The sequence below is a fragment of the Cetorhinus maximus genome, chromosome 9 (assembly GCF_964194155.1).
Source record: "Cetorhinus maximus chromosome 9, sCetMax3.hap1.1, whole genome shotgun sequence".
Classification (NCBI taxonomy): Eukaryota; Metazoa; Chordata; class Chondrichthyes; order Lamniformes; family Cetorhinidae; genus Cetorhinus; species Cetorhinus maximus.
Window position 1 is genome coordinate 1,929,456 of NC_135887.1, and position 23,043 is coordinate 1,952,498.

The 23,043-nt window shown below is 48.4% G+C and overlaps 1 protein-coding gene across 5 annotated transcripts in view; it reads left to right on the top strand.

Annotated features, from left to right (window-relative positions):
* pitpnm3 (PITPNM family member 3) overlaps positions 1–23,043 on the top strand; it is a 545,233-nt gene that overhangs the window by 514,889 nt on the left and 7,301 nt on the right. For all 5 annotated transcript variants that reach the window (XM_078547946.1, XM_078547947.1, XM_078547944.1 and 2 more), the window contains 3 exons: positions 3,554–3,703; positions 5,214–5,397; positions 7,574–7,702. In XM_078547946.1, the coding sequence (XP_078404072.1) occupies positions 3,554–3,703; positions 5,214–5,397; positions 7,574–7,702 (463 nt within the window). The remainder of the gene's footprint in view (positions 1–3,553; positions 3,704–5,213; positions 5,398–7,573; positions 7,703–23,043) is intronic.

A 23,043-nucleotide genomic window follows, 5' to 3' on the forward strand; every position in this document is an offset into this window, starting at 1 on the left:
CCTCAGTGGCGCTGCTGAGCACAAGAGCTGTAGGCCTCATTGTAAAGTATACTATCTGCAGAATGTTAGAGGCTGACTGAGTGCATTGTAACTCTGAGCTGTAGGTGAATAATTAGTCACTTTTCTTTGATTTTGTCACGTGCAGCAATATACGAGATGCTATTGTGGTCTGTGATATTAAGTTGTATTGCTTCCTTACCTTCTTAATTACCTTCCTTTGTGCCACAATTGCAGCAAATTACTCAAACACTTTGGATTGCTAAAGTATTCAGACAAACTCGGTTGACATTGATGACCATGTGCAGAGACAGGGCCATTGCATGAAGCTTCCATGCTGATTTTACTTGCCATTATATAGCATGGTTCCCACTGCCCAGACCACTGACCTTCATCTGCTCCTCATGGTTTCTGCTGCTAATAATGTTTCTCCCTGAAATGTTTACCACGACCGGGTTAGTTAGTAGAAAGCTATTTATACTGTTTGCACAACTGTTTAACTAATTAAGAAGAATTCTTGCAGGTTCCTTATGATTGACCATTTGGTTGGGTGTAACTTTGAACACATTCTCACACTCCCAAACCTCCAAAGCAAAGTGATGCATTCCTGTGGGTGAGCTGTAGTTAGCACACTTGCCGCTGGGTCAGAAAGTTGTGGGTTCCAGTCCCACTCTGAGACTTGAGCACACAAATTAAGGCTGACGTTCCAGTGCAGTACTGCCTTTTGAATGAGAGGTTAAACCGAGGCTCCATCTGCCCTCTCCTGTGAATGTAAAAGCTCCAGTAGCACCACTTTGGAGAAGAGCAGGAGAGTTATCCTTAGTACCCTGGCCAATACTTATCCCTAAATCAACATCAAACAACAAATTGTCTAGTCATTATCATATTGCTGTACATGACAGCTTGCTGTGTGCAAATTGGTTGCTGCATTTCCTACATAAACACAGCTTTACTTCAAAAGTACTTAATTAACTGTAAAGTGCTTTGGGATATCCTGTGGTTGTGAAAAACATCATAAAAATGCAAATTTTTTTTTAGAAAGGAGTTAAAAAGGCAACTCCTACTTAATATACTAGATGGAATTTTCCGCTCCCGTTTGTGGTGGGCGTGTTTTGAGTGGACAATATGGCGAGAAGGTCAAAGATCGCTTTTATACCATCGTCAAAACAGTTTGCCATTGTCCGCTCTGCCCATCAATGGTGGGCCGTGTTTCCCGCCACTGCACATCAGAAACCTAATTTCAATACTTTAGCATCTCATTACAAGCCCTGCTCACTGGAATCATCCCCCACACTGAATCATCCGGGCATGTCAGTGTGCTGATTCACAACTGCACATAAGGAACATGCACCTGGTGAGCTGCATTTCGCTCGGGACTTCGAAGCTTGTTTGCTTCAGGAAGCACTCGGGGTCATCAGCGCCAGGCTTCGCGAGCAGCACCACATCACTTTTAGGGGGTCCCACCGGCAGGTCTCTACCCACCAGACCAGCCGTAAGGCGGGAGTGGCTTTTCCACAGCTGCAGGGTTAGGGCTTGCTTGGGGAAGGGGGAGAAGCGGCTTCAGGCAAAGGGAAGAGGCTGGATGGCGAGGGCTGCACTGGGGAAGGAGGTATCCCAGAGTGTGTGAGGGGCACATGTTGATCTGTGCAAGTGGCCTCAAGATGGTGAGGGCTGAGGAGGCAGTCTCCAGAGGAGATGAGGCCAGATGGAGATGTGAGGGTGTGTGTGTGAGAGAGTGAGTGGTGATGTCTCTTGAGCTGGCAGTGAGTGAGATGCCAGTGAATGTGTGATGGGCTTGTGAGTGTGTGAGTTTAGAGTGATGGGATGGTTGCCTTACCCTGGCGGCACAGATGAGATCATTCATCCTCTATCTGCACTGGATGGCCAACCTCTCTGTGCAGCATTGGCACTGACCACCACTGCCACCACCTCCCAAGCTGGAGTGGCGACACTGCTGGACCTCCTGCGGCCAGAGTGGGGGTGAAGGACATCATGGTGGCCTCCAAAAGGCATTCCAGCAACGGGACGCTGAACTCTTCTTGGCTTTTGGGGCTGTGACTTCATGGAAGCAGCCCTGATCCGCAAACATTGAGAAGTGTGTGTGGGGCTGCAGTTTAGATATGGCTACCGCAGTGAGGTAACAGTGTGGTAATGGTGAGGTAATGGTGAGGTAACGGTGAGGTAATGGTGAGGTAACGGTGAGGTAATGGTGAGGTAATGGTGAGGTAATGGTGAGGTAACGGTGAGGTAAAGGTGAGGTAACGGTGAGGTAATGGTGAGGTAATGGTGAGGTAACGGTGAGGTAATGGTGAGGTAATGGTGAGGTAACGGTGAGGTAATGGTGAGGTAATGGTGAGGTAACGATGAGGTAACGGTGAGGTAATGGTGAGGTAACGGTGAGGTAATGGTGAGGTAACGGTGAGGTAAAGGTGAGGTAACGGTGAGGTAATGGTGAGGTAATGGTGAGGTAACGGTGAGGTAATGGTGAGGTAATGGTGAGGTAACGGTGAGGTAATGGTGAGGTAACGGTGAGGTAATGGTGAGGTAACGGTGAGGTAATGGTGAGGTAATGGTGAGGTAATGGTGAGGTAACGGTGATGTAACGGTGTGGTAACGGTGATGTAACGGTGTGGTAACGGTGTGGTAACGGTGATGTAACGGTGTGGTAATGGTGATGTAACGGTGTGGTAACGGTGATGTAACGGTGTGGTAACGGTGATGTAACGGTGTGGTAACGGTGTGGTAACGGTGAGGTAATGGTGTAGCGGGTGATTCAGAGGCTGCCCGCCCGCGAGACGGTGAGTTTCCTGTGGCTGCTTAATTTATGAGGCGGCAAGTGGATGATACGGCGCAAAAACCCGCCATTGCGGACGGCAGGTAAAATGTCGTTTTTCACGCCCGCTACCGCACTTAGTGCAAACCTGGGACGATTCCGCCCAGTGTCTTTGCACTGAGAAGAATGACACTCCCATAGTGGCTCCAGTTCTCACCTAGAGAGGATGTTTCGTCCTTTCATGGTTCATATTTTACTGACTTGGTTGCGTTTTTACAGCCAATTAAAAGTACAGTTGAAGCCAACAGTTGGCCGGCGTCAGATTATTTGTTGGGTCAGATTTTCTGATGTTAATTGTTATGATATTAACTTTTGGACTGACAATGTCATTGATCATAAACTAAAGTTCTCAAATATTAGTCTTGTTACTAAAAGCCACACTGTAATACTTTGTTGTAGCTAGAGAGGCATTTGTTTATTTATTAATTGCTTTTCTTGAGTTGAAAATAATTAAGTTAGAAAAACATCACAAAAAGATGAGTTGGGTATGAAATGCGCGATCAGTAGAGCATTGGTTAGGCAGCCCTCCAAAAAGGACTTTGTTCAGCTGAAACTCAGTGGAACTAACCCTTGCTGAGAGATTACTGATCTAGGGTGATCGTGTTTTGAAATTAGACTGGGAGATCCTAACTAACATAAGTCTCATTATTATGTGTATCCAGCGATCTTGATTGCACTCAGATTTTTAAAAATGGTAACACCTATCCTTTTCACTTTAACTAGAGGCGACCAGACTTTTGCAGAGAGCTACCTTACAGTGCTGCCAAAGGGGATGGAATGTGTCGTCTTCAGCATCGATGGGTCTTTTGCTGCTAGTGTCTCTATCATGGGCAGTGACCCCAAGGTCAGAGCAGGAGCTGTGGATGTGGTCAGGTATTGTGTGCACTAGCGTTGATGTTCCTCTTGGGGGTAGGGGGGTGGTGGGGTTTGTTTGTGTGTGCCATATTTTGAGCCTGTAGGTTATTAAGACTCATGCGGAGGATGCAGACTTCCTTCCGACAAGCCATAATTGCTGCCATCACAAAGTTTGATCACAAAGTATTTGCCATTGAATGGGAAAAAACTTCCCATTCAAGTTTTTTATGTCAATTGTCTCAATGCAGATGCAGGCTCTGGACACTTGGTTCTGTGGAACCAATTTCTGAAGTCTCTCGCCCAATGTCAACAGCACCTTATGAGTATATATATCTCGAGGGTAATGAGGGATATGTATAAATGCTGGCCTTGCCAGCGATGCTCACATCCCAAGAATGAATTAAAAGAAGACAATTTACTAGTTGAATGGATAAATGTGTGGATTGCAGCAAGCGCCTTAGCGCTGGGTTTTAAATCCAGAAATCACGGATTTACAGGATGACTGTAAGGAGTATTAATAATAAAGATGCTGAGGGAATCAATGCCAGAAATGAGTTCTTCAGATCCCCCCATCAAGTTTTGAATTACATATTTGAAAGTACAGTTACTAATGCAACTATTTCAGGCTTGATTTTTATATCACTGCAGTGCCTCTTGTCTCCTAAGATCTGGAAGTTGCACCTTTCTCTGATATTATGCCTGTGGATGTTAAGAGGAACATTCATTCTATTTTCCTGCATATAGGATTAACCCTAGACTTGCACTATGATTGAACTTCTCTCAATTGTCAGAGTTTCAATTACAGACTAGGGATCGTTTTTACAGCTATAATGACAAAAATACGTATTTACAATGATATAGAAGAACAAAATGTTAAATTTAACTGATGCCAACAAATGAAAAATTAAATACCATTGCCCTTAAAGGTTTAATTCCCCTTTCTCAAAAAACTTCCCTGAAAATATAGACAGGGGATACTTTGCCAGGGAACTAAAACACCAAGGTCAGAGTGAAGACCTTGGTGTTTCCCTCTCCCGCCCTCTCCCGCCCTCTCCTGCCCTCTCCCGCCCACTCCCGCCCTCTCCCGCCCACTCCCGCCCTCTCCCGCCCTCTCCCGCCCTCTCCCGCCCGCCTCCACCAAGCCCTCCTGCTATATGAAAAATTCTGCCCTAAGATCCCTCACTGTGATCATCATTAAAAAATAATCCTGTGTTCGAGGTTAAGCTTGCAGCCTCTGCATCAAACTGAGGTTATAAATCAGTCCCGGTTACAGAAACTGCCCGATATTCATTCCCATTGAAATCTCCCCTTATTACAGAAAGTGCAACATTATTCTCACACTGTCGCCCTCGTGAAACATTTTGGGTGATGCCAATGTGGGAAAATGAGAAAACCGCAGGAAAGATCTGGAACATACAAACCAAATTCATTTCATCCAGTAACAGCTGTCGCATTGATGTGTCATTTGCAGCTCTGTGACTTTCCTCAGGGCAAGGATGTTGCACTAAATGAAAGCTTCTTTTTAAAGACACTGGCAAGACCTGGGCTACCTCATCATTTACATTACCGGCCGCCCAGACATGCAGAAGCAGCGAGTGGTCTCCTGGCTGGGTCAGCATAACTTTCCCCAGGGCATGATCTTCTTCTCTGAAGGCCTGGTCCACGATCCTCTTCGACAAAAAACAATCTTCTTACGCAACCTCGTGCAAGAGGTAATCTTTGATAAGGTGCTCAGTATGAAGGCAATTGTAAATCAGAAAAGACTGCAAAAGTCTAGTGTCTTCCTGGTGAAGCTGAGGATTTCAGGCTGACATCTGTAACACGTCTTCTTTCTCTTTTTTAAAAAAATTGTTGCATGTGGAGAGAGGAAATGGATCAGCACTTTTCATTTGCATTCAAAACTAGCTGAGATAGATAGGGTGAAGGGAGGGAGAAGGTTCTAAGTGAAAGGCAGGGTCTTAGGTGAAATGAGTTTGAATAATCTCAGCCGAGCTCCAATTGGACACAAAATTGCTTGTAATGTGAGACTAAATGAGACTTGTAACTGAGACTAAATTGGTAGCTTCCCTCCACGATGCCACAAAGATCAGTAGCGTGAGGAGTTATAGAAGACATGTGGCGATGGAAGAGTTGAGACAGATAGCTTTATGATATGAGAATGCTCAATACTGGCACAGAGAAGAATTTCATCTTCACTTGCTCATAAAGCTGTTGTCTAATGATAGTTGGATAAGCAGGGCCTGCTCCATAGCTGAGGGGTCCTCTTATTGTGAGGGTCCAGCTGTATTATTCTTAAAAAGGGTGGAGTTTTTAACCATGTGGAGCTCCAACATCTGAACACAAAGGCTGAAAGCAAACAGGATTGTCGCCATTGTTACTCCTCTGCTGAGTATAAACTTCAGCTATCTTGTCAATGGGAAGGGAGGGTTTTACACAAAGTATGTGCCAGGGTGAAATGGAGAATAGCTTTGTTATACTTCCTGTTATAGAATGGCACTGACTGGGCTGTCGGCTTGTCCACAGTTTTAGCCAGAATGGTGCCTGGCACATGTAACTGGAAAAAGCCTTAAACATTAAAACACTAAATCTGAGAGAAGTATTCAAAATCAGGAGGGATCTGGACAGACTAAATAGAGAAAAACTGTTCCCAATGGGTGGAAGGATTGCGGACAAGAGGGTGCAGATTTCAGGTAATTGGCAAAAGAAGCAATGGCGATATGAGGAAAAGCTTTTTCACGCAGCAGGTACAGTCTGAACGTGTGGTTCAATTCAAGACTTTCAAGAGGAAATTGGACTATTAACTGAGAAAGGAAGAATGTGCAGGGCTACAGGGGAAGGCGGGGAAGTGGCACTAGGCGAATTGATCCTTCAGAAAGTCAACATGGACACTGTGGGCTGAATGGCCTCCTTCTGTGCTGAACCATTCTGTGATTCTGTGACATGAAGAAATTATGATGTTTGAAATCTATGCTGAACATATTGTTGATATGTGCCTACAATGGTTGATGCATGAAAAGGACAAGTTAAACACTGTTTGAATCTTGCACAATCAAATGCTTGTGATGTGCAAGAAAACTCTAATGGAATAGAACATGCTTGGGCTGAGTTAATGAAAAAAAGCCAAGCGCCTGTAACATTGGCGGTACTTGCTGTTTCTGGTTGAGCTCAGACTAATTGATTATAAGAACAGATCTTCAAACCTAAGGCTGGTATTTTATGGAGGCAGCAGGTGTCGAGCCACCAGGGCCAAAAATGGGGGCCAGGTCTACTTCGGTGGGCAGTGGGACTCAGCTCCGCATTGTGTTGGCTGCTGCCAGGGCTGCCATCCCTGTTAAAGGCAGAGGCCAGCCCACAGCGGGCCAGCAGCCCAGCAGTGCCAGCAGCGTTCACTGCTGGTGGGGGCCAGGGCTGGGACTTCTCCTGGAGGATGAGAGCACACTGCTGGCAGCCAGGCGCTGGTGAGGTGCGTGGCAATGCTGAGGAAAGGTGGCAAAGTTGCTGCAGGGGCGGCTCCTCAGTGGACTAAAAGGAGGCCCCAGCAGCTGGTAAAATGCCAGCTGAGGTGGGAAATGATCCTTAATTGGCCACTTGAGTGGCTCAGTTGGGCTCTAGGTGGGCAGGCCATCTGCCACATTCCCCAATACTGGAAAAGTGGCACGATGGCAGGAAGGCATGCCACACATCACCTTCCCGTGCCTGTCTGCCAGCCTTCCTGCCTCCCAACCCATCCCCAAGGGGCTGGTACAACCCAGTCAAGTCCAAAGAGGAAAATAGGTGTTTTTAAAGTCTTGAAGTTATATAGCCATCTATTTTTAGGGAGCTTAATTTGTTCCTGGTCTTGCTTGTTTTTCAATAACATACAGCTTTGCTAATTTGATCTCCCTGCAGTCCCACATCAAGATCTCTGCTGCCTATGGTTCGATGAAAGACATTTCAGTGTATAACGTCCTGGGATTGCCAGCACCTCAAATCTATATCGTTGGACGCCCATCCAAGAAGTATCAGAACCAATGTCAGGTAATGAGTCTCTTTAGCCCATGGTAGAGGCTGCAGCTAAAATGTGGAGTTAAGGAGGCTTTTGGTTTTAAAGAAAATGACAAATAAAAGTGTCGAATGCACCTCAGAGGCACCAGAATCAGTAAACTGCCAAAAGGCTCCAGTTTGTTCTTGGTAACTAATGTTGCCATCTTTGCATTTTTCCCCAAGTTCTCTACTTTTTAAAAATCCATTCACGGGATGTGGGTGTCACTGGCTGGGCCAGCATTTACTGCCCATCCCTAGTTGCCCTTGAGAAGGTGGTGGTGAGCTGCCTTCTTGAACCGCTGCAGTCCATGTGGTATAGGTACACCCACAGTGCTGTTAGGGAGGGAGTTCCAGGATTTTGACCCAGCAACAGTGAAGGAACGGGCGATATATTTCCAAGTCAGGATGGTGAGTGGCTTGGAGGGGAATTTCCAGGTGGTGATGTTCCCATCTATCTGCTGCCCTTGTCCTTCTAGATGGTAGTGGTCATGGGTTTGGAAGGTGCTGTCGAGGGAGCCTTGGTGAATTCCACTTATCCTGTGCTTGTTTTGTTATTTATGTTCATTCTTCCCTGTGACAATGTCTTCCTCCATTTCACAGCCGGATGCACTATAGCTTCAGCTATCATCACAAAGTTACCTCTCCTGTAACCTGTAGCTTTGTCCCTCTGCTGAGTAAAAAGAGATCAGAGTGTGCGAAATGGCTGGACTTTTAACCTTCTTCTGACCTGCTTCATTACCCCTTTGAAAGGCACACACTAGGTAGCTAAACAACAAGGGTGCTGAGGGAGATTCGGGCCTGGAAGTTGGGGAATTGGCTGGATGGAAGCCAGCACAGCTGTGGAAAGCAATGGGTGTGATCATTCTTTTCAATCAAAGTGATATTTGAGAAGCTGCAAATTTTGTATTTCGTTCTCAAGATCTTACTTAAACAATGCTTTTCGATTCCAGCATTAACCCTTCCCTGATGGCTCATTTAGGGAAGGGTCCATGTTCAATGATATGGGTCTGTTGCTATTTTTAGTTTAATATTATTTTGGGATGCAAAATGCAAAATAGCCACACGAGGGCAATAAATACCATCGGCAAAGGAAATCACATCTTGAGAGCAAAGGATTCATTGCACCAAGACTTCTCATGTTATGCTATTCAAAAACATTTTCTCTACATTTATTTAAATTAAGACAGAGAATCTATCTACATTACAATAAAAAAACGACTAAAATTGACATTTAAATCCATGGTCAGGTGGATGTTATCAAATTGACCATGGCTTTGCCTCAATATAGAATCCACAGCCATTCCATACGGTGTAATTTATTGGCCTGAATTTTACCTTTGGCGGGCGGGCCTGGGAACGGTCGGGAAACAGGCCGCTGGCTGCGATTGGCCCTTGACCGCGGCCTCACGCTGGCCAATTAACGCCCAGCCTGCGTGAAACACACGCTGAAATGCCCAGCGCTGCCAGGGTGGGGGCAGGAAGAGTGTGGGGGTGATGCTGTTTCTGTGGGCGTGGGTGGGCACTGCGAGAAAACTCCCTGAAGACTGACAGCTGCCTCAGGGAGCTGGAGACCTGAAAAAGCTGAACTAAAGGTCTTAAAAGCTGAAAAAAAAGTGTCCACGCATCATAATCAACCGCCTGAAAATATAGCTGAGAAAGATGCTGTTTTATTTTATTTCAGCATGGAAATCTCATCCCGCCCTTGGATGGAGTTTGATGAAAAATGCAAAGGTCGCCTGGTCAATTCGCCCGTCCGCCAACCGTAAGGTTGGACGGGCAGCGAAAAATCGGAGTCAATTGCGCCATTAATGGGCTTAGTTCCCCTCTTAACTGTTGGCGGGCGCACCTCCAGCTTTTATGTACGCCCGCCGAGCGAAATATTGCAGGAGTGTACGATGATGTCAGCACAACACCTTCTCGTGTGAATTTATGCCCAATTGGGTGGGACACACATGCCCGTGGAATGTTAAGTTCTGCCCATTATGATTGAGTAGTACCGCTTTTTTTATCAACAATTGTACCAATTGTCAGTTGTTTAAGATCATTCCCTTCATATTCACAGCATAATATTCACACATCATACCAGAGCCATGAAACTGCACTGCAAATATTAACAGATGAATGCCTAACTCTTTTTGGGAAGTTCTTCTGTCTGCTATTTTAAAGAGTAACTTTTAAAAATAAACTTATTTAATTTAAATGGATTACATTAAAAGAGCTAATTCCTTCATTAAGGGAAGAGCCAAAGAAATTTTGAACAAAAGCATCAAGTGTTTGCACATTCACATTCACCCAACATAATGTCTAGCCCGTGATCTTAGCATGTTGGCCTGGGGTTTGCTTTCTTGCTGAGCAGTTCACTGTTACTGAGGGATGAAACGGAACTGCAACTTCCGATCTGACTTACACTGAAGTCTGGAAGTTGTGGTTTTATCTCAATGGGCTCCAGAGGAGACCCCCGCAGGAGATACCGCTCTTTATCCAACTCCTGAAGCGGCAGGGACCATCAATTTGAGAATTTCTTGCCCATACGCCAACTACTAAAACAGTTAAAATTATTAGATGAAAGTTACCTGTCACTGAGCTGAAGACTGACCTCAAAGGACATCTTCGGTTTGTGAGGCGAGGTGTCATGGTGGAAGCTCTCGCGCTTTTCCCGACATTAGGCCTTGCTGCAGGAAGGAGAGGAATTTCCAGATTCAGACAGGAAATTCCAGGTCTTAGCCGCAAGTAGAGGAGAGTTCAGTTTCATCTTACTGTACAAAGGGAGCAATAAGATGACAGGCTCAGTGTTGTCAAGCGTAGAGGCCTGAGGTGGGTAACGAATCTCAGTGCAGCAATGAGAGAGTTGGGCTCTAGGAACCTCTGCACAAATCTGTGCACTAGGCTCATTAACACCTTGCTGGAGCTGATACTGCAGGGGAATAGCTAATGGATTAATATGATTCTTCTGTCTGTCCTTCTTCCCATGCCCATCACTTCATGCCATTCCATTCCCCCTTGCCACCCAACCCTGGCTTTCTACCCCTTCTCCCCAGAGAACACCAGCGCTTGATTATGTTTCTATGAAACCACTTGGGATGTTTTTCTATGTGAAATGTACAGTATGAATGCAAGTTGTTGTAAACTGGCTGCAGGCACCAGGTCTCCCAGCCCCAGCCTCACTGGCCCTGTGGTGTGTTATATATGCAGCATCCAGAGTGATAGAAAATGCTGTCAATAAGATGATGTGAGGGGAGGAGCAGATCACACTCCTAGACACTGCACAACGGGGATTTATAATCAGACTCGTTGGGGGGAATCTTCTGACCCCACCAACAGGAAGCTCGGCAGGCAGGGGATCTTTATATGGCCAGAGGACAAAAATTAGTATCCTGATGTCGGGATGAACTTTAGGGATTCTGCTCTTGGGACTGTAAAGGCGGATCGAGCTTCCCGACGGACAATGTTCACATTTCCCGTTGTCTATAACTGGCGTGTACCTGGCAGGCTTGACTTCCTCCAGGACCTAGAAGTGAATAGATGCTGCTCTGACCTTCCTGAGGAACACTCACCCGTCTCAGCTGCTTGACTCATACCGGGTGCTGGTAGGCCAAGCGACACCAAGACTGGAGATGGGAGGCTGGGAAAGACTGGAAGAAGGGGTAGGGTGCACGGGTGCAGTGGAGGCTGCACACGGGAAGCAGGCTAAGGATCAGAGCAAGGCCCGGGAGAGGGACCTGAAAGATTCTTCTTGAAAAATCAAAACCGTCACCCTGACAGTTCCGAATTTTTTTAAAGCGTCACTGCGTCAGCGTCACTGAGTCAGCGTCACTGAGTCAGCGTCACTGAGTCATCTTCAGTGTGTCAGCGTCACTGAGTCAGCTTCACTGAGTCAGCGTCACTGAGTCATCTTCAGTGTGTCAGCGTCACTGAGTCAGCGTCACTGAGTCAGCGTCACTGAGTCAGCGACACTGAGTCAACGTCACTGAGTCATCTTCAGTGTGTCAGCGTCACTGAGTCAGCGTCACTGAGTCAGCGTCACTGAATCATCTTCACTGTGTCAGCGTCACTGAGTCAGCGTCACTGAGTCAGCATCACTGAGTCATCTTCACTGTGTCAGCGTCACTGAGTCAGCGTCACTGAGTCAGCGACACTGAGTCAACGTCACTGAGTCATCTTCAGTGTGTCAGCGTCACTGAGTCAGCGTCACTGAATCATCTTCACTGTGTCAGATTCACTGAGTCAGCGTCACTGAGTCAGCGTCACTGAGTCAGCGTCACTGGGTCAGCGTCACTGAGTCAGCATCACTGAGTCAGCGTCACTGAGTCAGCGTCACTGGGTCAGCTTCACTGGGTCAGCGTCACTGTGTCAGCGTCACTGGGTCAGCTTCACTGAGTCAGCGTCACTGAGTCAGCGTCACTGAGTCAGCGTCACTGTGTCAGCTTCACTGAGTCAGCGTCACTGTGTCAGCTTCACTGAGTCAGCGTCACTGGGTCAGCGTCACTGAGTCAGCGTCACTGTGTCAGCTTCACTGAGTCAGCGTCACTGGGTCAGCGTCACTGAGTCAGCGTCACTGTGTCAGCTTCACTGAGTCAGCGTCACTGTGTCAGCTTCACTGAGTCAGCGTCACTGGGTCAGCGTCACTGGGTCAGCGTCACTGGGTCAGCGTCACTGAGTCAGCGTCACTGTGTCAGCTTCACCGAGTCAGCGTCACTGGGTCAGCGTCACCGGGTCAGCGTCACTGAGTCAGCGTCACTGAGTCAGCGTCACTGAGTCTGCGTCACTGAGTCAGCGTCACTGAGTCAGCTTCACTGAGTCAGCGTCACTGGGTCAGCGTCACTGAGTCAGCGTCACTGTGTCAGCGTCACTGAGTCAGCGTCACTGAGTCAGCGTCACTGAGTCAGCGTCACTGAGTCTGCGTCACTGAGTCTGCGTCACTGAGTCAGCGTCACTGAGTCATCGTCACTGGGTCAGCGTCACTGAGTCATCGTCACTGAGTCAGCGTCACTGGGTCAGCGTCACTGAGTCAGCGTCACTAAGTCAGCTTCACTGAGTCAGCGTCACTGAGTCAGCGTCACTAAGTCAGCTTCACTGAGTCAGCGTCACTAAGTCAGCTTCACTGGGTCAGCGTCACTGAGTCAGCATCACTGTGTCAGCGTCACTGGGTCAACGTCACTGAGTCAGCGTCACTGAGTCAGCGTCACTGTGTCAGCGTCACTGGGTCAACGTCACTGAGTCAGCGTCACTGTGTCAGCGTCACTGAGTCAGCGTCACTGAGTCAGCGTCACTGAGTCAACGTCACTGAGTCAGCGTCACTGTGTCAGCGTCACTGAGTCAGCGTCACTGAGTCATCTTCACTGTGTCAGCGTCACTGAGTCAGCGTCACTAAGTCAGCTTCACTGGGTCAGCGTCACTGAGTCAGCGTCACTGAGTCATCTTCACTGAGTCAGCGTCACTGAGTCAGCGTCACTAAGTCAGCTTCACTGGGTCAGCGTCACTGAGTCAGCGTCACTGAGTCAGCGTCACTGAGTCAGCGTCACTGTGTCAGCGTCACTGAGTCAGCGTCACTGAGTCATCTTCACTGTGTCAGCGTCACTGAGTCAGCGTCACTGAGTCAGCGTCACTGAGTCATCTTCACTGAGTCAGCGTCACTGAGTCAGCGTCACTAAGTCAGCTTCACTGGGTCAGCGTCACTGAGTCAGCGTCACTGTGTCAGCGTCACTGGGTCAACGTCACTGAGTCAGCGTCACTGAGTCAGCGTCACTGAGTCAGATTCACTGAGTCAGCGTCACTGAGTCAGCTTCACTGGGTCAGTGTCACTGAGTCAGATTCACTGAGTCAGCGTCACTGAGTCAGCGTCACTGAGTCAGCGTCACTGGGTCAGCGTCACTGAGTCAGCGTCACTGGGTCAGCGTCACTGAGTCAGCGTCACTGGGTCAGCGTCACTGAGTCAGCGTCACTGGGTCAGCGTCACTGAGTCAGCGTCACTGAGTCAGCGTCACTGGGTCAGCGTCACTGAGTCAGCGTCACTGAGTCAGCGTCACTGAGTCAGCGTCACTGAGTCAGCTTCACTGAGTCATCGTCACTGAGTCAGCGTCACTGAGTCAGCTTCACTGGGTCATCGTCACTGAGTCAGCTTCACTGAGTCATCGTCACTGAGTCAGCTTCACTGAGTCAGCGTCACTGAGTCAGCGTCACTGAGTCAGCTTCACTGAGTCAGCGTCACTGAGTCAGCTTCACTGGGTCAGCGTCACTGAGTCAGCGTCACTGAGTCAGCGTCACTGAGTCATCGTCACTGAGTCAGCGTCACTGAGTCAGCGTCACTGGGTCAGCGTCACTGAGTCAGCGTCACTGGGTCAGCGTCACTGAGTCAGCGTCACTGGGTCAGCGTCACTGGGTCAGCGTCACTGAGTCAGCGTCACTGTGTCAGCGTCACTGAGTCAGCGTCACTGAGTCAGCGTCACTGAGTCATCGTCACTGAGTCAGATTCACTGAGTCAGCGTCACTGAGTCAGATTCACTGTGTCAGCGTCACTGGGTCAGTGTCACTGAGTCAGATTCACTGAGTCAGCGTCACTGAGTCAGCGTCACTGAGTCAGCGTCACTGGGTCAGCGTCACTGAGTCAGCGTCACTGAGTCAGCGTCACTGAGTCAGCGTCACTGGGTCAGCTTCACTGGGTCAGCGTCACTGTGTCAGCGTCACTGGGTCAGTGTCACTGAGTCAGCTTCACTGGGTCATCGTCACTGGGTCATCGTCACTGGGTCAGCTTCACTGAGTCATCGTCACTGAGTCAGCGTCACTGAGTCAGCGTCACTGAGTCATCGTCACTGAGTCAGCGTCACTGAGTCAGCTTCACTGGGTCAGCGTCACTGAGTCAGCTTCACTGAGTCAGCGTCACTGAGTCAGCGTCACTGAGTCAGCGTCACTGGGTCAGCGTCACTGGGTCAGCGTCACTGAGTCAGCGTCACTGGGTCAGCGTCACTGAGTCAGCTTCACTGAGTCAGCGTCACTGAGTCAGCGTCACTGGGTCATCGTCACTGTGTCAGCTTCACTGGGTCAGCGTCACTGAGTCAGCGTCACTGGGTCAGCTTCACTGGGTCAGCGTCACTGAGTCAGCTTCACTGGGTCAGCTTCACTGGGTCAGCGTCACTGAGTCAGCGTCACTGGGTCAGCTTCACTGGGTCAGCGTCACTGAGTCATCTTCACTGAGTCAGCTTCACTGAGTCATCGTCACTGGGTCAGCGTCACTGAGTCATCGTCACTGAGTCAGCGTCACTGAGTCATCTTCACTGTGTCAGCGTCACTGAGTCATCTTCACTGTGTCAGCGTCACTGAGTCAGATTCACTGAGTCAGCGTCACTGGGTCAGCATCACTGAGTCAGCTTCACTTAGTCAGCGTCACTGAGTCAGCGTCACTGGGTCAGCGTCACTGAGTCATCGTCACTGAGTCAGCGTCACTGGGTCAGCTTCACTGAGTCAGCGTCACTGAGTCAGCGTCACTGGGTCAGCTTCACTGAGTCAGCGTCACTGAGTCAACGTCACTGTGTCAGCGTCACTGAGTCATCGTCACTGAGTCAGCGTCACTGAGTCAGCTTCACTGGGTCAGCGTCACTACGTCAGCATCACTGAGTCAGCGTCACTGGGTCAGCTTCACTGAGTCAGCGTCACTGAGTCAACGTCACTGAGTCAGCGTCACTGTGTCAGCGTCACTGAGTCAGCGTTACTGAGTCATCTTCACTGTGTCAGCGTCACTGAGTCAGATTCACTGGGTCAGCGTCACTGAGTCAGCATACTGAGTCATCTTCATTGTGTCAGCGTCACTGAGTCAGATTCACTGGGTCAGCGTCATTGAGTCATCTTCACTGTGTCAGCGTCACTGAGTCAGATTCACTGAGTCAGTGTCACTGTGTCAGCGTCACTGAGGTTGCTGCGCTGCTGTTTCCAACCTAAGGTCAGCTTTGTGATTCCAATTTTTTTTTAAGCCAGCCAACCATGAAGCTGCTCGAAGGTCGAACTGAGAGCAGAGCAATGATTGGAGGAGCAGTAGATGCAGGAAAGACAGTGCAGAGATCTCGCTGAACCCATTTTCAGACATCGGAAGATGGTGAGCTGTGAGTATTGGCTTGTATGATGTGTGTCCAGGCAGGAGAGTCACACAGATGGCCAGTGCTTAACCATGCACCTGTGGGATCATTGACTCATCGCTAATGTGAGCGAGAATGTGAGAGAAGTTAATTTACTGGAGCTCATTGTAAGACTCTGATCGGGCCCCAAATTCCACACCCTTAAACGCCCACAAACATTGAAGCATCTGGCGACAAGATGAATTGCAGGAAACTTCCAAACAATGCAAGTTAATATGTATTTACAAATGCCAAAACTATATACAACAATTGGACACCTGTGTGCCTTCAAAACGTATTTATCTTTCTCTGCCTACCTCAACCTCAAAGTGCAGCCCCGACATCCACAGCTGAGGTGGAGGCAGCCTGCTGACTGCTACACCCTGTCGACTGTGATGACTTTGGCGGGCGGCCTCTGGTGGCCCGAGGCCTAGAGGGCTCCGGCCTGCTAAGGGTCTCCCGCACAGGTGCAGGTGCACCCTCCTTGGCCTGACCTGTTGGAGGTGATGGGGGGTCACTGGCAGAGGGGAGTTGAAGCGGCAGGGCACCCTTGGGTGCCTTGGGATGAAACCCCTGGGGTGCCTGCCTGGTGCCCCTCCCCCTTGTGGGTGCCCGATGGCACTACCCTGAGGAGAAAGGCCCCTGGATGGAGGTCGAGGTGCCCTGTCCCTCTTTCACCTAGCTGCTGCTGCACTGCACCCATGGTGAGAGCGATGAAGTGCAGGTCTGAATGCATATCCAGACTGAGCCTGAGTCTCCAAGGCAACTGCCAATCTTTGCATGGAGGCGGTGGAGACAGCCAAGCGCTCACATGCCAGAGTCATGACAGCAGACAAAATGTGGACAGATTCCTCCAGCCTTCAGTCCAATCTGCGCATGGCCTCTACATCTCTGTCTGATGTCCCTCTGCCTGTCTCTGCATCTCCAACAGTTTCCCTAGGGCCAAGTCCGGAGGCTTGTCATCTGCATGTGGCTGAACAGGGGCCTGGTCTCCAGCAGCCCTCTGAGTGTCAAAGACCTCGGCTGCCACTTCCTCCACCACCTGCAGATCAGTATCTGTCATGTGCTCACCAGATTGTGATCCCAATCCTACTCTAGGACATGGACCCAGCGAGGTGAGTGTATCCGCGCTGATGGAGGGTGCAGGTGGATGCCATGACAGTGCATCTTCACAGGCTTCTCAGGCATCCTCCTCAGAGGCAGGGTTGGAGATGGAGCTATTGGTGCTCTGTCTGTGGGGTGAGCTGCCCCCTTTTGTTGCTGGTACATGGAATGGAGAAAAGAAAGGTTTAGTGGACGTGTAAACAGGCCCCTTAATGAAAACAAATGTCTTACTCTGTGGGTGCAGCTGACAACTGCAGACTGAAGCATCCTCCCTGGCTTCCTGGGGTAGTCTTATCTCACCTTCAGCTCGGGTATGGCCCTGCTCCTCCCCAGCTAGCTTGGTGGCCTGCTCCTCATAAGGGGTGAGGGCATGAATGTCCGAAATGCCACCTCCAGTCTTGGCACACTTCCTCTTGTTGTGGGTGTATTTGTCCTGCAACCAGACAGAAGGATTGAGCATCATCCCAACAGGTGCACGAGCTGTTTAGGAGCATGCATGCCTGTGCCAGCACCTGAGGCCTCCCCAGTAAGTGATTAACAAGCAGGACGTCCTGCAACTGATCGAGATTGAGAGCATGAAGTGGCTGCTGCACATTCAGTGCACATGTCCCATCTGCTGGTGAGTACTGCAACCCAGACTCCTGTCTGACATCCCTGTGCACCCGTACACTTACACTGCCCGATGTCCTTATAAGTGTCAGTTTTCAGTGAGTAGATGGTGCCATTTACCCTGGCGGAGCGCAGCAGATCATTCACCCTCTTGCTGCACTGCTGGGTGTCTCTGCGCTGGACCCACGGCCGCTAACCTCCCCTGCGACCTCCATCCAGGCTGCCATGGTAAGACAGGAGGGCCTCCTGCTGCCATCCACAGGAAATAGTACCTCCCGCCTTTCCTGGACAGCCTGGAGGGGGATCGCCAGGGAGGCTTTGCTGAACCATGGCGCCGCAGGTTTTCTGCTCTGGGAGACCCTAGTTGAGTCATGAGTGACAGCCAGACTGAAGCTCCTGGCGTGCAGTGAGTCAATGGCCGCCCAGGGGCCCTTTAAATATGGTGCCAGGAGCTTCGAACCCATGGTAATGGCGGGCACAGTGACTTCCTGTCCATCCCCGCTGTGAGATTCGGCGAGCTCCTCGCAAATGCATAAGTAATGAGCGGAACAGCGCAAAATCACATGTGGTCAGCCATCTCGCAACCCCCCCGCCTCCAAGCAGAAATCACTCCCACTCCCACGCCCGCATCCAAACTCCTTTCTTTGTACAATAATGTTTATTCAATACCAGAGACCAACATTATCTTGCTTTATTTGCACTTGGAATTCATTTGATTCTTTCAGAACCTCAGTTTCAGCTGCCCCTGAATCATAATGCCCAGGACCATTGGGCAGTAGAGAGGCTGGTGAATGTTGTCCTTCACCCCCCTAGTATTTGGATTTGAATCTATTCCAGACTCTGATGAAATAAGGGTATCCTCCCAGTGACCAAACGGTTCAAATGCAAAATGAGTTTGGGCAATCCCAGCCCAGTTCCAAACATACACAGACTCACCGCACAGAGCAACCCTCCCCCAACCAGAAACATTTCACATCATTTAGCATCATCTGTATTCAACAACGTTCAGCTGCACTCATTTGACATCAATTGCACTCAAAAGCAATCATTTAGTCATCAGTTGATACCATTTGTGCTCAAAAACAATCATTCAACTATCACTAACTGTGAGGGGCAGGAGGTTTAGGGGGGATGTGAGGGAAAATGTTTTTACCCAGAGGGTGGTGACGGTCTGGAATGCGCTGCCTGGGAGGGTGGTGGAGGCGGGTTGCCTCACATCCTTTAAAAAGTACCTGGATGAGCACTTGGCACATCATAACATTCAAGGCTATGGGCCAAGTGCTGGTAAATGGGATTAGGTAGTTAGGTCAGGTGTTTCTCACGTGTCGGTGCAGACTCGATGGGCCGAAGGGCCTCTTCTCTGCACTGTGTGATTCTGTGATCATTTGATATCACAAATAGTGATCAACTGACGTGATTGTTGTCAATTACCATTAAACCGCAATGCTCAAACATTTGCGATTACAAAATTAGTTACCTTAAGCATTATGACATCAAAGCGACCTGCATATTTCTCCATAATTCTGAATTTTGATAGCTTCAAACATCCTAAAACTGGGAAAAAAATCTGCTGCAGCCCACAGAGGTGGGGAATTTGGTTGGGTGGTGGGGGTGATAGGGGTAGGTTATGAATAAAATCATAAAACTAGCTTGTGAAAACACGTAAGTTAAAACAAAGTGTGCTTTTCCTAAAGGTTGCTCAGTTTTAGGATGTGCGCACATGAACATTGTTGAATGCAAATAATGTCAAAACTTTCTGGTAGATTAACGATGTCAGACTGAAAGGTTGCTGTCACTCTGCTACAGTGAAGCTGCTCTTCCAGGTTGTGGTTAAAGTGGAAGGTACATGCTGAGAAATGGTATTTAGGAACATAGAAAGGCTAGGAACAGGAGTAGAAAATTCAACTACTCGCACCTCCCTCTGCTGTTCAGTCGGGTGGTGGCTGACCTGTAACCCCAACTCTTCGTATCTCTTGTTGGAAAAACCATATCTTCACAAACTAGATTTTTCATTTAAAATTTGGAAGGACAAAGCATTATTTGGACCTTTGGATGTTGACCTGGAGTTTTCTTTTAAAAAGGTCAGAAGTTCATCTTGGAACTTTCAACAAACAAGCCTTTTCCAAGAAATCACCTGATCAGCATGGCACTTGATGGGGGAGAGCTATATGCTTGTTTGCATTGAAATTACTTTAATTGATGGAAAAGAAAACTGGTTTAAAGGCAAAAGGCTAGTGAATTACTGGAAATCACCTGACAGGGATGAGCTTTAAGTTTTGGATTTGTGTTTTTGAGTTCAGTTGGGACTGAACTTGAGACAGTAAAAGCTGCCCAGCTTGCCTTTTTGCCTTGCCTTGCCTGAAATAAAGTGGTATTCAGCATTCAGCTAAGAATCCTCAGCTCAGTGGAGCTTGTCTGTTTTATGGAAACCTGAGAGGCTGAGACAAGAGGGATTAACCCGCCAATATTCTCTGCCATGCCGAAGCTCCATTGGTGAGAACCTCCAGACAACTACTGGGACCAGTGGCCCGTCTTCACATGAGGGAGCTCCAGATCGACAGCGTCAAGACCCTGAAAACGTTGTCCTTTATTTTATAATGCCTATCCTCCAAAGCCCATCTTTGCACAGAGACCCTATCTGTTTGTCCTTTGTTTGTTTGTGTGTGAGTGAGTGCTGGGGTATTTTTAAAAGGGATCATTAGTTATACTTCCAAAGCATGCTTGTGTGTTAACCAGTTTTTGCAACTTGTTTTTAAAAAAAGTTTTGTTTTATAATAAATCAATCATTCTGAGTTTATTGATAGAAGCTTGGTTGAGTCTCTTTTATTTTGCATCTAACAGTAGCAAAGGTAAATAATTGGCCATTTTAGTGAGTGAATTAAACTTTAAGCAAATGGTGTGACATGCAGAGTAGTGGGGCTGGATAAAATGTGCACTCCTCCCATCCCAGTTGTAACACCCTAACTACCTCAGTTGCGAAAGCTCCATTTGTTTTCTTTTATTTGTTCTTTCATGAGTATGGGTGTTGCTGACAAGGCCAACATTTTTTGCCCAACCATAACTGCCCTTAAGCCGAGTGCCACACCATTTCAGAGGGCAGTTAAGAGTTAAGCATGTTGCTGTGGGTCTGGAGTCACATATAGGCCAAACCAGGTAAGGACAGCAGATTTCCTTCTCCAAAGGGAACCAGATGGGTTTTTACGCCAATAGTTTCATGGTCACCATTACTGAAACTAGTTTTACGCTCCTAAATTATTAATTGAATTTAAATTCCACCAGCTGCTGTGATGGGATTTGGACCCATATCCCCAGAAGATGAGCCTAGGCCTCTGGATTACCAGCCCAGTGACATTACCACTATACCCACCATCTCCGTACAAATTGTTCCAGCATCCACAGCCTTTGGGGGAAAGAATTCCAGATTTCTGCAAACATTTATGTGAAAAAGTGCTCCACGTTTTCACTCCTTGGTGACCTACCTCAAATTTTAAAATTATAACCCCTCCTTCTTGATTCTCCCACCATAGGAGACAGTTTATCCATATCTATACTATCAAATCCTTTGAACATTTTAAATACTTCAACCGGATCTCGTATACCCAAAGCACTACAAGTTCAGCCAATGAAACCTGTCTTCGTAATTTAACTCTTTAAGCCCCGGTGAATCTGCACTGCATCTCCCCCCAAAGTCTATATCCTTCCCGAGGGGCGATGACCAAACATTTCCCCACTTAACTGCCTCTTTAATTTTGACCTTGATCTTTCTATCTGTAATAATGCATATTTGCTGATTATATATTTTATGAGTATGAACTTATGTAGCTCAAAACATGAGCTCCTTGTGCCACCAATTCATTTGGTGACATCTAGGCATTAAACAACCTTGTGAATTAATATATTGAATGTGGTGCTTCCGTGGTCAAACTCAATGTGGCGATGCCCACATGACCAGTAATCACTTTGTGAGGCACTGAGCTGAGTTCCTGTTGGAACTGCCGCCTTCAGCAAAGGATCGAAGGAAATTAATGCCCCAAAATAGGCACAAAAATTGATACTTGATGGGGATTATTCTCTAATGAGTGATCTGGCTGAAAGTGAAAATAAAAAACAAACTGCTGGAAATGTCTAAATGGTTTCCTCTTCCATTACTCCACAAATACTATCGAGGTTAGAACGTTGGGAGGATTTGATGGCGTTGATAAGGAGAAACTATGGGTGGAATTCCATGCCCCTGCTGGGAGGATCAATGGTAGGCAAGGGGGGGGGAGAATTTGGCGGGAGGTCCAAAAATCATTTTCATGCCGGCATGACATGACAGCGGGATCTTCCAATGCTGCCCACCATGGCGGGTTGGGAATCCCAGTGAAACCGATTTGCATCCTGCTAATGGGATGCAAATGAAGGTCCAACCAGAATCCTTCACCCCGGCCCCCCCTCCCCACCACTCGGTTCTCTGCGATGGGAAAACACGGCAGTCCAGAACCCCCCTGGAGCAGCTTAACATGCAAAAGTCAGCACCTGCCTTTAGGGCCTTGCTCAGCTCACGGACATCCGACGAGAAGCAGATGATAGAGGCCCCCAGCTACCAGACCCTGCAGGACACATGCATCGCATGGTAGGTGGAGCTTCATCCACATGGCTCCTCCATGAAGCAGCTTTCAGAAGGTGGGAGGTCTTCGCTGAGGCTTCAGACTTCCAGGGACTTCGTGGTGGCTTCAGGTCATCTTCCAGGGACTTCACCGTGTGCTCGAACCATCTTCCAGGGACTTCACTGTGTGCTCGAACCATCTTCCAGGGACTTCACCGTGTGCTCGAACCATCTTCCAGGGACTTCACCGTGTGCTCGAACCATCTTCCAGGGACTTCACCGTGTGCTCGAACCATCTTCCCGGGACTTCACCGTGTGCTCGAACCATCTTCCAGGGACTTCACCGTGTGCTCGAACCATCTTCCAGGGACTTCACCGTGTGCTCAAACCATCTTCCAGGGACTTCACCGTGTGCTCGAACCATCTTCCAGGGACTTCACCGTGTGCTTGAACCATCTTCCAGCGACTTCACCGTGTGCTTGAACCATCTTCCAGGGACTTCACCGTGTGCTTGAACCATCTTCCAGCGACTTCACCATGTGCTTAAACCATCTTCCAGGGACTTCACCGTGTGCTTGAACCATCTTCCAGGGACTTCACCGTGTGCTTGAACCATCTTCCAGCGACTTCACCGTGTGCTCAAACCATCTTCCAGGGACTTCACCGTGTGCTTGAACCATCTTCCAGGGACTTCACCATGTGCTCAAACCATCTTCCAGGGACTTCACCGTGTGCTTGAACCATCTTCCAGGGACTTCACCGTGTGCCCGAACCATCTTCCCGGGACTTCACCATGTGCTCAAACCATCTTCCAGGGACTTCACCGTGTGCTTGAACCATCTTCCAGGGACTTCACCATGTGCTCAAACCATCTTCCAGCGACTTCACCGTGTGCTCAAACCATCTTCCAGGGACTTCACCGTGTGCTC